General features: G+C 44.4%; 1 protein-coding gene across 7 annotated transcripts in view; it reads right to left on the bottom strand.

Annotated features, from left to right (window-relative positions):
- cplane1 (ciliogenesis and planar polarity effector 1) overlaps positions 1 to 13630 on the bottom strand; it is a 254280-nt gene that overhangs the window by 160152 nt on the left and 80498 nt on the right. For all 7 annotated transcript variants that reach the window (XM_072592860.1, XM_072592875.1, XM_072592868.1 and 4 more), the window contains 4 exons: positions 13095 to 13233; positions 10179 to 10288; positions 1983 to 2147; positions 553 to 661 (listed from right to left, as the gene is read on the bottom strand). In XM_072592860.1, the coding sequence (XP_072448961.1) occupies positions 553 to 661; positions 1983 to 2147; positions 10179 to 10288; positions 13095 to 13233 (523 nt within the window). The remainder of the gene's footprint in view (positions 1 to 552; positions 662 to 1982; positions 2148 to 10178; positions 10289 to 13094; positions 13234 to 13630) is intronic.

Below are 13630 nucleotides of genomic sequence, written 5' to 3'. Positions count from 1 at the left end.
ACATTTTATCATCACCTCCAACAACTTGCTGTGACAGGTTTCTACTGGCTTCTTTAACTAACCTATATTTGCCCAAATGATTTAAATTTTGTCTTAAATGATTCTTTATAAATGCTTCCTCTCCCACCAAGGTTCAAAATTAACAAGTCTGTATATACTGTGATAATCATTATATAAATTAGCAAAAAGTACAACATTTGGTATTTTGGAATTCTCTCTCAGTTGTGAAACTCTTCCCTGGCTTCCTCTCTCAATCTCAGAAATCTTTTCATCATTAAACTCTCTGCCTACTGTATTGCTTTGTTTCAAGCCTCCCGTCTATTTCAGATTTTTATCACTCAGCTGTCTGAGCTCTGGTGTTGTCATGGCTGTGTCCACACCTTTGGACCAGAAGGTCGACGTTAGGTCCCACCCAGCCTGGACTCTTACCACTGTCAGGAGACTCACTAGACCCCATCAACCATTCCAAAGGAGGACTCGCTCACGCTCCACTCGTGTGTATCAGAGAACAATGAGAGTGGAGGCTGGATTCCCCAGGCTGCACTATCTCACCTCGTACTGTGCTGTGACGTAGGTGATGCTGCAGTGAGTGATATTTATCCCTGAGAGGCACTCGAACGTCTTCCACATCAGGAAAGGCCTTGACCAAGATCTCAGCAACCTACAATAAACAGGGCACACCGCAGTAAGGTCAGCTCAAACAGAGCATGCTGCAAAATACCCAATAGTAATACAGCTAGAATCATTCCCATACACTCCGCCACCACCATGTTCATTCCAGTATTTTCTGGAATGAGGGTGGTTCTGTCTGGGCCAACATTTATTGCTCATCCCCAGTTGCCCTTGAGAAGGTGGTGGTCAGCTGTCTTATTGAACTGCTATAGGAAGATCCACATGCTCTAGGTTGATCCACGATGGCCTTAAGGAGGGAATTCCAGAATTCTGACCTAATGACACTGAAGAAATAAATTTCCAAATCAGGATGGGGAGTGGCTAAGAGGGGAACTTGAAGGGGGTGGTTCCCATATATCTGCTGTCCTTGTCCTTCTAGATGGAAGTGGTTGTGGGTTTGGAAGATGCTATTAGAAGAGCCTTGGTGAATGTCTGCAGTGCATCTTGTAGATGGTACACAGTGCTGCTACTGAGCGTCGGTGGGGGAGTGAATTAAATTTAAGGTGATGGAAGGGATGCCAGTCAATTTGTTTTTTTGGTGTGCTGGAGCAGCCCCCATCAAGGCAAATGGGGTGTATTCCATCCAACTCCTGACTTGTGCCTTGTAGATGATGGACAGGCTTTGGGATGGGATGGCATTAATGTCACTGGACTAGTAATCCAGATCTGATTCCTGAAGAAGGGCTTATGCCCAAAACGTCGATTCTCCTGCTCCTTGGATGCTGCCTGGCCTGCTGTTTTTCCAGCATCACATTTTTCAACTCTGGTCTCCAGCATCTGCAGTCCTCACTTTCTCCTAGTAATCCAGATCCACCAGGCCAATGCTCTTGGGACATGGGTTCATAGCCTATCATGACAAGTGGTGAAATCTGAACTCAATAAAACCGGGGATTAAACAGTGCTCTATTAGTCACCATGTAATCACTGTTGATTGTTGCTTTCTGATTACCAATGTCCCTTCAGGGAAGGACACTGCCATCCTTATATGGTCAGGCCTACACGTGACTCCAGACCACAGCAATGTGACTCTTAACTGCCCTCTGGGCAATGAAGGATGGGCAAGAAATACTGGCCTGGCCAGAGATATCCACATCTCAGGAATGAAAAAAAGGTGAGCGACTTGACTCAGAACTCTCAGTTTCTGCTCTGTATTTATTTCTGATCAAGCCTCCCAAATGTAGGTTCAACAATAGTAATGTGTTGAACATGATGGGATGATGGTCATGTTCTGTAATCCTAGCCTCTGCCCTCACCTCAGCATCTTCCCTCCTTTCCCAGTTGCCTATTGTTTTTCTGAGGTGTGTTCTTACCTTTCTGATTGGAGGTAGCTCACTAACCAAGCTGAGGATGATGTCCTGCACCAACTCCTCCACATTCATGAACCTAGCGAAGGGTAGCATTCGACAAGCCCACTCCAGGGAATTCAGACAGTGGTCAACCACAGCAGCATCATAATCTGTTGTCACCTCGTAGTTCTACAAACACATGAAATACAGGCATTGTGAATAATATCAGTAACTAGTCCACCCTTAACTAGACATATCATCTTATATCAAGGTAACTTTGTCAGTGCCAATTATATTGGAAACCCCTCTTTATTCCTTCATTCGATTATGGGATGTGATTATCAATGGTATACCCAGCATTCCATCAGAAGGTGATTTATGAAGGACCGATGGAAACTTTCTGTTTGAGAATGAACACAGCTGATAGGGAGACAGGTGTATGAACGTGCACTGAACCAGATCTCTGAACAGCAGATCCCAGCAACACGAAGCAAGCTGAGGTTACTGCCCACTGAAAGATTAACCAGCAGTGATCCCGTGGGACTGAGGAAGGTGAGGTGGAGTAATCCAGTGGTACTAAGGGCAGGGGGGAGAGTGATCCAGTGGGACTGAGGCAAGGGGGGGTGGAGGAGAAAGAGATTGATCTAGTGGGACCGAGGGAAAGAGAGTGATCCAGAGTGACTGAGGGAAGGGGAAGGAATTTAATCCAGTGGGACTGAGGGAAGGGTTTAGAGTTTGATCCATTGAGGCTGAAGGTAGGAGAAGGAAGAGGATGAGATTGACTGAATAGGGAAAAGGAACAGTGTGATCCACTGAACTTGGCATGGTGATCTGTTGGGCCTGGAGCAATAAAGGATCCACTGGGGCTAGAAAGTCTTGTCATTAATCATGACTGAAAGATATATAGAGATTTGTTGGGTCTAGAATGGGAGTCCAGTTGATCTACTGGTGAGCCCACTTGTTGATCCACCAGATGAGTATGTCAGGGCAGGATTACTCTGATCTCCTGCTGTAGGCCCCAGTGGAACACGACCTAGCTGATCACTCTCCTCCCTTTTTCATACAGCCCAGCAGTTTCAGAGTGAGGCAGTGGGTGTAATGGTGATGTCTAGATTAGAGTGACGCTGGAAAAGCACAGTAGGAGCAGGTGATATCACTGTACCAGTGATCAGGATCCATAGGCTAATACTCTGTGCAGATGGGTTCAAACCATGGCAGATGGTGAAACGTTAGTTCAATAATGTCTGGAATAAAAAGCTGGTCTAATGACGATTGCGTAACCACTTTCAGTTATTGTTACAAAAAGCCATCTGATATAATGATAGAAGAACACCTCAGAAAACTAACAGCTCCTCCCTTAACCATCCAGCAGGTTAAATGGAGTGAGACTAAGGCAGGCCTTTAGGTCAGAAGACTGTGACTTCTCTCTCTCCCTTCAGCCAATCAGGGTGAAGCAGTGTCATCAGATCAGCAGTTAGGGACTGGACCAGCCAGAGACATCCACATCCCATGAAAGAATTTCAAATAACAGACTTCTTTGAGGTGGTCATAAACAGAATTAAAGAGAAAAGGTGGGTATAATGTTAGTGTGGATAGAGGATTGGCTAACAAACAGAAGATGGAGTTGAGATAAGGGAGGCATGTTCAGGAAGACATCCGTAACAAGTGGCGTACCAAAGAGAACAGTGCTGAGGCCATGCTTATTTATTATATATTGATGGCTTGGATGAGGGAAGTACATGCACTTTCGCCAAATTTGCAGATGACACAAAAATAAAGGAGAAGGCAAGTACTGAGGATGACACAAATAGTCTGCAGTGGGACACAGACAGGTTAAGTGAATGGTAAAATCCTGGGAGGTGGAATGTCATGTGGGAAATGTGCAGTTATGCACTTTGGCAGTGAGAATAGAGGAGCTGAAAGTTATTTAAATAATGGATACAGACTGCCAAGAGCTGCAGAGCAGAGGAATCCTTGTCTGTGAATGAGTAAAAGCTAGCATCCAAGGTTCAATGGTCAGAAGGAAAGTAAATGAACACTGGCCTTTGGTCAAAGGGAATGGAGGATAAACCTAAGGAGATTTTGCTAAATCTATACAAGTCACGAGTCAGACCACAACTGGAATATAATGAACAGCTTTGGGTCCTTTTGCTCACACTGGAGATTGTCCAAAGAATTTTCAGTCAGCTGCCTGGGTCTGGAGGAGGGATTGTGTAGGATTCACCTTTACTCACTGGTGTTTAGAGGAATGAAAGGCAAGTTCATTGAAACATACAAGATTCTGTGGGGATTTGGCAGGGTAGATACAGACAGGTTTTTTTGGGAGAGTCTAAGATCAGAGAAGATAATCTCAGAATAAGGAATTGCACATTTAAGACAGAAATGAAGGAGATTTTCTTCTCTCAGAGGCAAGTAAATCTGTGGAATTTGTTTGTGAAATAATTCTTCAGAGGCCAGTATCCCATCACCAATCATCATTATTTAGAAATGCATAGCCTTTGACAATAGCCTTTCACTAAGTCAGACATTCAGGGTCCCAGTATCCTTGTGGCTCAGCCAGTTTACCCTAACTGGACCAGATTAACAGCCCCAAATAGGGAACTCGTACTCTATGATGTCCAGCTGGCTGACCTCATAACAATCACGATATCCCTCCCCCGAGTCCACGAACACAGTGCAGTCTGTTTCTTTTCAACACTAGGTCAGGTTCCTCCAACTTGGAATGTGATCGAGGAGGTGTGTAATGATGCGAGCTTGCCTCTTGTGCCTGGAGTGCCCTGCTACACTTTCACTCCCTTCTCCCAGAGGGAGAAGTGTCATGGTGGCTACTTCCATCATGTCCATCTCTGATTCAGAGGACTCAGCAATGTTTGATGGAGACAGTAAATCAATGAGTCCCTGGAGGATTTCTGAACGCTCCTAGGGGCAGGGTAAGGTGTGCTCCCATACAGGCTGAGAATTTGCAGCTTTCAAATAGTCCACATGCTTATTCAGGACAGTCACACCAACCCGAATTTTATAAGTTCACATCGATCAATCCTCTGACCATGTGAAGCCATTTTCCTGATTCTTGCACTGAACTTTGTCCCTTGTATCAAACTGTCCCTCTCGTTTGGTGAAGTCTTGGGTTCAGCATTGATGCTGTTTCACCTTCCCCCATGTATGGGAATATCAGATTTAGCCTGGTGGGGTGTCTTCTTCCCATTACCAACTCTGTTGGTGCTATTCCTGTAGCTGCAGTGGGGTGGTACTATAATCAACAAGAACCATGACAATTCGATATCTAGTGAGACTATTGGCTGCTTCATCAGTCCAGCCTTCAAAGTTTGACCCATTCTTTCTAACAGGCCATTGGATGATGGGTGGGATGGAACAATCCTAGAATTTTGAATTCCCATTAAATTTAATCATAGAATCACAGATTAAGAAGTATCTAAAGCCTCTGCTGATAACGGAGGACCCATTATCTGTGACCAATATTTCCAAGACTCCATATGTTTTTCTATCATTGCTCACTGTTTGATGAGTGGACTCCAGCACAACCAGCCACTTTGAATGGGCTTTTATAATGACAAAAATAACTGAACCCATGACAGGACCCCCTCCATAGTCGACATGGAACTTGGTCCAAGGTTTATCCATCCATTCCCATGGGTGCAGGGAAGCTGCTGGAGGTCAATTTTGTCTCTGGGCATTGTCCCACCAACACAGCTATATCTGCGTTCAAGCCGGCCCACCAGACACAACTCCTTATCAACATTGACATTTTGGAGGCTTATGGATGATCCTGGTGGAATTCAGCCAGTGTTTTATGGCAACATTTGCCTGGGACATTCACTCTTGTTCCCATAACAATATGCATCCTCTATGATGAAGGGCTTTTGCCCGAAACGTCAATTTCGAAGCTACTTGGATGCTGCCTGAACTGCTGTGATCTTCCAGCACCACTAATCCAGAATCTGGTTTCCAGCATCTGCAGTCATTGTTTTTACCATGAGCAGGTCTCTCCATCTCCAAAAAAGTTTTCAATTCTAGCTGCGATGACCCTTTGGTTTTCTCCATTAGTACCAATTGTTTCAATTTGGAAAGGACTGGATCTTTCTGTGAGCAAAGTTTGATATTGTTAGCTGTGACTGGAATGTGTCTAGAAAATTCAATGTCATGATTGAATCTTCCATTGGGAGTACCATAGGTGATATCTTTGCTAATGGAAGACAGCTCAATGCATCCACATTTGTACTCAGCTTCCCAGACGGTGTTCACAAGCACTCAACATTACAGCCAATCACTGAATGCAGCCCAAAGCTATGGGCGGCACTGCCTTGTCCTCTTGAAGCAGAGTTCATGATTATCACACATTTTCACCCATAAAGGTATTGGTGGAACCTCCTGACTCCAAATATGACTTATTTCTCTATCTGGGTGATTTTACGCTCTGCATTAGCCAAAGTCCTGAATACATAAGCTATTGGGCGTTTCTCTCCAGGGGACCACCAATGAGCTAAAACCAACCTGATACCATATGGGGAGGGATTACATGTCATTCTTGGGATCACAGTGTGCCATCACTAAAAGCATGATAGTTTGTTCGATTATTTCATCCAAAGCTAGGGCCAACCAAGCTTGTATTTAGCATACTGACAAAATTAAAAACCAATGACATAATCTGAAGCTCTGGGGGTATAAGACCAGGAAAACGTGAACAATTGAGAGCGAACTGCCAAGCCACCAGCATGTACAGACTGCCCAAAACACAGCTCTCTTAAAGGTACCTTTATCGATCAGTGACTTGTCAAACAGAAATCCCTAAGAAGAAAAAAATCTACACAGGAAGATACCAAGAGCCCGATTGACAGCTGGCTGGTTTTGAAATTTGAGTTTTTTGGTAAATTTCACTCGGGGGCTTTATTGGACTAGTACTATAGAAGGGAAGATAAAAGATTGTTTAGAGGAAGGAGCTGTAAATAGTTGTTAGCTAATTATTCTCTGTTGTACTTTAAGAAATCAAGTGGTTAATGTTTACTTTAAATAGTTCTTGGCCTCTTGAATTTTCACAGATTACTGCACAGGATAAATCTTTTCTGAGTTGCTGGTTTAAATTAAGCAGGAGGGTTTACCCCGTGTCATAACACAAGGCTTTCAGAAGAATTACTTATTTTTCATCTGCTATAATGTCGTTTGCCCAGAAAAAAATACCCCGTTCTTTCCAGGGTGACTGGGCCTGGTCCTCAATAGTAGGATCCAACATGCCAAGCTTCCCAACAAAGACATCATGTTAAAACGGTTTTATATCCAACTTCAAAACAACTGTTGCGAGCGAGTTTCTTCAGGATCAGGGTTTACCTTCATCGCCAATGAATTAACTCTTCAGAGGCCAGAATCCCATCATCAATCACTTTTTTATTTTCAGATGCATGGTACTGCTTCTTACTGAGTCAGTTTTCAGAACATCTATATCCCTGACATTCATCCTTTTCTATCAGCCAGATCTCCCTGACTGGACCCAATTAACAGCTCAAATCAGGGAACTCATATTCTATGATGTCCAGTGGCTTAGCTCGTTACAATCACTCCAGTTACTACAGATGGTAGTCGAGCTACTGGGTTGTTAAGTATACTCAGGGCTAAGATAGACAGGTTTTTAATCATAAATGAATCAAAAGGAAAGGCAGGATAGTGGATTTGAAGATTATTCGATCATTTGTGATCTCACTGAAGGGTGGAGCAGACCTGATGGGCTAAAAGTCCAACTTCTAATGATGAAGGGCTCTGGCCTGAAACGTCGATCCTCCTGCTCCTCGGATGCTGCCTGACCTGCTGGGCTTTTCCAGCACCACTCTCTCAACTCTGATCTCCAGCATCTGCAATCCTCACATTCTCTATTTCTAACGATTTTTGACTGAATAATCCTAATAAAACTTCAAGTCAGAATGCTGTATGGCTTAGAGGGAACTTGCCGGTGATGCTGTTCCCATGTATCTGCTGTCCTAATCCTTATCCTTAGCCTTCTAGAAGTGGCTGTAGGTTTGGAAGGTCCTGTCTAAGGACCTTTGGTGAAATCCTGCAGTGCATCTTGTAAATAGAACACAGTGCTACTACTTAGTGTCTGTAATGGAGCGAATGGATGTTTGTGGATATTGTAAAGTCCATATCTTTTTATTTTTGGAATGTGGACTTAAAAAAGAAAGATGGTGCTTTAATCCAGGGAGACAAGGCAAAGTGATCCTGCAGTTATATCGATAAAAAAAATCACATTTGCTGGAGCACACTGCGAGGTGTATACAATGTTGTACATTTTCCAGAACTGTGAGAGTGCAAGGAGATAAGGATACGAAGACTTAATAGAGCTTTGTAAGGTTATGAGGGGAATAGGCAAGGTGAATAGAGAGCAGCGGTTCCCTTAGTTAAAAGGTCAATAGCGAGGTGGCATAATCTTTAAGTGAAAGCCAGTGGGTTGAGGTGAGATTTGAGGAAAATCACTTTCACCAAGAGAGTGATGAGATGTACAATGCACTGCCTGAGAAGTTGGTTGAGATAGGAAACCTTACAACCTTTAAAAAGCACTTGGTTGAGCACCTGAAACGTCATAACATTCAAGGTTATGAATGTAGTGTGGGAAAATGGGGCTTGTGTAGGATGTAGTGTACTTTTCACAGGATAGATTCGGTGGGCCAAAGGGCCTCCTCTGTACTGTAGATTCTATGAGACAGAATGGAGCGGATGGGTCTGAACTCAGGTAAACAAATGTTTTGCTTGGTTCCTAACCAGGTGACCATGGCTTGTGTGGTGCCAATGCAGCAGGGAAACATAACTTATGCAGTGAAAGCTGCAATAAAGCTCTCTCTCTCTCTCCTGTGTATCAATACCAAAAAATCTCCAGAACAACTGGCTGGCATCTACTCACCTTTTATCACAATCGTCTCTTCAAGGAGAACTAAATGCCTTCAGAAATAGTAAAAGGACCAATTCTCAACCAGTGAATAAAACAGCATTGGTGTGCAAACCACCATGTGTCAATAGCAAGGAACCAAAAGTGAGATAAAGTTGTCATAGTCCCAGCTCTCGTTGGGAAAGGTGACTGGTGGCAATTTAACCTTCAAGTCACCAAGCCACAGGCAAAGGGGTGAGGTTGAGAAGAAGAGCTCCTCATTATAACCTCTGAGGTAGGGTTACCGAGCTCAAAACCTCACTCTGTTCTCTCTCCATAAATGCTGCCAGCTCTGCTGAGTTTATCCAGCATCCTCTGTTTTGGTGCTATTGAAATGTACTTCCCTGATTTCTTTTGATTTTAGTTGTTGTTAATATCCATGTTATGTCTACCTTTGTGTGTCTGTTTATGAAAAAGGAATTTAAAAGTGGTTCAGTTGATGTAATATAGAGAAATGAGTCAGCAATTCAGATTTCCTCAGGGCCAAGGATGAAAGACCATCTGCTTATCGTGAACAATGATTTTCTGTTAAGTACAGAAACCTGATGAGCATTTTCTTTTGACCTGAGTTTGTCAGTCAGAAGGGGATGAAGACCCTCAGCAGGTCTGGCACCATTTATGAACAGAGAAACACTCTTCTTTGCAAGTTTCACTCAGTGAAGTTCTGACAAGGCAGGACAATGCTGGATACAGTCTCAGGCTGTGATAAGCCATTTCACACTGGGATGAGGAGAATTTTGCTGGGCTTGCATTCCTCATTGCCTGGAGGGCAGTAAAGAGTCACCCACATTGCAATGGGACTGGAGTCACATATAAACACCAGATAGATTTTTCAATCAATCAACAATGCTTTCATGGTCATCATTAGACTCTTAATTGCAGGTTTTTTTGCTGACTTCAAACTTGTGACCTAGAACACTACCTGGGTCTCTGGATATTGCCTCTGCTGTGAAATGTCTTCACATAAAAGGTGGTAAACTTGTCAAATTCTCTAACAAGTCACTGAATATATTTTAAAAAGAAACAGCTAGATTTCTAGACACTAAAAGCGTGTAAAAGTATGGGGAGAAAGCAGGGTTGTGGCTTTGAGATACAGGGTCAACCATGATCATACTGTGGGGCACAGCAGCACAGAGGGCTGAATGGCCTCTTCATGCTCCTAGTTTCTACATTTCTAGGAATTAACAGGCAGCTCCCAGACAAAGCTCAACACCATAACAAACACCTTAAAAGGCATAGATGTTCATTCCTTCTATTCTCAGAGCTCCGTGCATCAGGGTCAGGGAAAGTACCTGAGAGGATCTGGTATTGTCTCTGGCTTTTTGATATTTGCGACAGCTCTCACTCAGCCTTTCACGGACATGGAACATCCAGCACAATGCACAGAGGTCTCGAAAACAGCCTGCCAAGCAAAGACACAAGTGCATGTTACAATGACAGCCTTCAGGCAGCACTGCCACAGCTCAGTCTGTGCGCTACACAATGTGAGTGCTGCTGTCAATCATTCCCAGCGACAATAATGATGACAGTGAGCACTGATTTATATCCAGCATCTGGTAATCTCTCTTTGTTACCACTCTCCAGGCTGTCCTATCCCTATCCAGGAATCCCTTTTCCCAGATATCTCACTCTCTTTCTACTTTGCCACTTCATCAACCTGTGCGATTCTTCCATACTTCTCTCTTACATCCACACAACTACTCTTCTCACAAACCCTGTTCATGTTCCTCAAGCTTGTCCATGATCTAGTACCCGTAACTGAGTGTGGGGGCCTGAGAGTGTGGGGGTGGCAGGCAGGTTCACTCTGACTGACACACAATTCCAGTACTGCCTTCAGTGAGGTGCACCCGCAAGCCATACTCATGCAAAATACAGTAACCTTGAAGACAGAAAGTGGGATAAGACATTGAATTTCAACAGTACCTAATGGCAGACCTGGAGGAATGGACTGCAAGCATCCTGGATATGATACATGGGGCAGGCTGGGATGTGAATCAGCTCCTCACCACATAAAGTCAGCTAAAAATCAACATCACTAACTATGTCCCATACGACAAGAAATTGTCTGGCTGCACCAGCATTTAGTCAGCAGGAAGGGGTTGGGAGGGTTGCATCGTTTTGTCAGCCCAGGGCTTGTGAGGAAGCTGCCACTAGAAGTTCCCCAGAGAAGGCTCTGAAGAGGAGAAGAAGTCACAACAGCAGCAAGGACGTGCTGGATTGGTTTGTCCTTTGATCGGAGCTGCCTGTCCACTTACCACCTTCCACTGGCTCAATATTCCATTTCGACAAAACAAGCAATCCCCAGCCCCTGCTCAGGGTTACTAACACGGGAGGCAGTGGCCTACTGGTAATGTCACTGCGTTAGAAGCCTAGAACCTGAGCTAAAGTTCTGGGGATATGGGTTGGATTGCCACTGTGGAGTTGGCGGTATTTGAATTCATTAAAAAACCTAGTCTAATGGTAAGTGCTGTCTATTGTTGCAAAATCCTGTGTTGTTACTCACCGTCTGATCCTCATACTCTACCAGAGGTGGTAGCCTCTAATTCTTCTTTAATTTAGCAATTTGGTTAACTCTCAACTGTCCTCCATATGGACAAGACAAGGTAGCACTGACAGAGGCCTCTTTGATGCAACAGCAAAAAAAAAACAACTGAATTCAAACTCTTGGAATCCAGTTCTAACAGTCAACTCTTCAATAATTAGTTACTCTCAGAGAGCATCTATACCAGCCCCACCCCCATTCACCTATTGTACTCTATGCTACTTTCTCCCCACCCCCCTCTCCACTCTGCAGACACCCTGCCTCTATTCCTGATGAAGGGCTTTTGCCCGAAATGTCGATTTTCCTGCTCCTTGGATGCTGCCTGAACTACCGTGCCTTTCCAGCACCACTCTAATCTAGACACTTGAAATGAAACCTAACTTGAAGTAATTTTTAGTTTGTTTTTTATTTATTCATGGGATGCGAATGTTGTTGCCTAAGCTAGCATTTATTGCCCATTCCAGAGGACTGAGAGTTTGATGAGGAAAGGAGATCAGTGAAAAGGAGAAGGAAGCTCCTCGCTTTTACTTCTTTTCACAACTCAGCCTCAGGCTGCGAATTGGAGGAAGCTAATTGGTGAGTAATGGGTAAGTACCGTACTTCCTTTAATTGTAATAAACAAGATAATTTAGCCATGTGGAGTGTACATGCTGCAAAGGAAACCCTGGACCCAGCATGTAACTTGGACAAGGACCTTAGCAGGAAGTGTCACTGTGTTCAGCTCTGGTTTCTGGTTGGAGTCTCTGCTGCACCTTCACAGGTAGAGGACAGCATGGAGAGCATCTGCAGACAGTTAGCATTGTCTATGCAGTGAGGGAATGGGCAACCGCCAGGCAGTCAGAGAGAATGAGTGCAATGCAGGAGACCCTGTTTGTCCTGAGCCGAATCTGTTTGCTAATCTGTTTTCAATTTTCAATACTGGTGAGGGTGATGGGTTCTCAGGGGGACGGCAGCCTGGACCAGATTGTCTGACATGAATACATTTTTAAAAAAACTAAAAATTACTTCAAGTTAGGTTTTATCTGTACTTTCCCTTGGATGGGAATCTAGAGCCCATGGGAGTCTAGGGGACATAATTTCAAAATAAAGTGGGACCACTTATAACCAAGATGAGGAGAAACCCTTTCCTGAGAAGGTTATGAACATTTGGAATTCTCTACCCCAGACTGCATTGGACATGTAGTCATGGATAAATCACAGTGCTATAAGCTAAAGTAAGGACGTTGATTAGCTCAGTGGTATAAAGGGATAATGTTGGGAAATATTAGTGATGACCATACTGAATAGACAGCAGGTTCAATGGATTAAATGGCCTCCTGCTGCTAGGTTTTATATCGTCAGTAGTATGTAGTCAACCAGGTCCACTTGCCCAGCTGGGTCTCAAGAAGGCTGATGCTTGGTGAGATTGTGCAGCCTTGGTTTAAGAATTGGAGCGAGAGCTAGTGCAGGGTCCTGCTCCACACTGTGCTTTGTCATATCCCGGCCGGAGCTGCTGGGGAAGACACATCAGGCTTAGGCTGCAATTTGCTCATGGCTAAATATCCTGTCGACATCCAGCAGGTGAGCAGCAGAGCGTTGTTGGTGTCTGTGGATGTCACATCACACCAAGGGTATCAGGAGAGAAGGTAAGGGAAAACAAGGAGACAGCTGGTGGTAATGTACTCACAGATTACTGCGCTGGAGACTGCATCAGAGCTTGCATCGCCCCCAGCTCCCGGTCTGAAGAAACTGCTCCGAGCTTTCCCATAACGTAGCAACGAGTCAGGGAAGGGAGGGAGTGGATGGAGACCAGCCTTTCCTCTGATCTAACAGCAAACAAAGAGATCAGCCAAGGAATCAGTGACAATGTTAAAAACCAACCTTCAAACTCCCACAGGAGAAAGTGAGGACTGCAGATACTGGAGATCAGAGCTGAAAAATGTGTTGCTGGAAAAGCGCAGCAGGTCAGGGAGCATCCAAGGAGCAGGAGAATCGATGTTTCAGGCATAAGCCCTTCTTCAGGAATGAGGAGGGTGTGTCCAGCAGGCTAAGAAAAAAGGTAGGGAGGAGGGACTTGGGGGAGGGGCGTTGGGAATGCGATAGGTGGAAGGAGGTTAAGGTTAGGGTGATAGGCCAGAGAGGGGGTGGGGGGCTGAGAGGTCAGAAAGAAGATTGTAGGTCAAGAAGGTGGTGCTGGGTCCGAGGGTTGGGACTGAGAATAAG

Source organism: Chiloscyllium punctatum, chromosome 2 (assembly GCF_047496795.1).
Source record: "Chiloscyllium punctatum isolate Juve2018m chromosome 2, sChiPun1.3, whole genome shotgun sequence".
Classification (NCBI taxonomy): Eukaryota; Metazoa; Chordata; class Chondrichthyes; order Orectolobiformes; family Hemiscylliidae; genus Chiloscyllium; species Chiloscyllium punctatum.
This window is presented reverse-complemented; position numbering and strand designations above follow the sequence as displayed.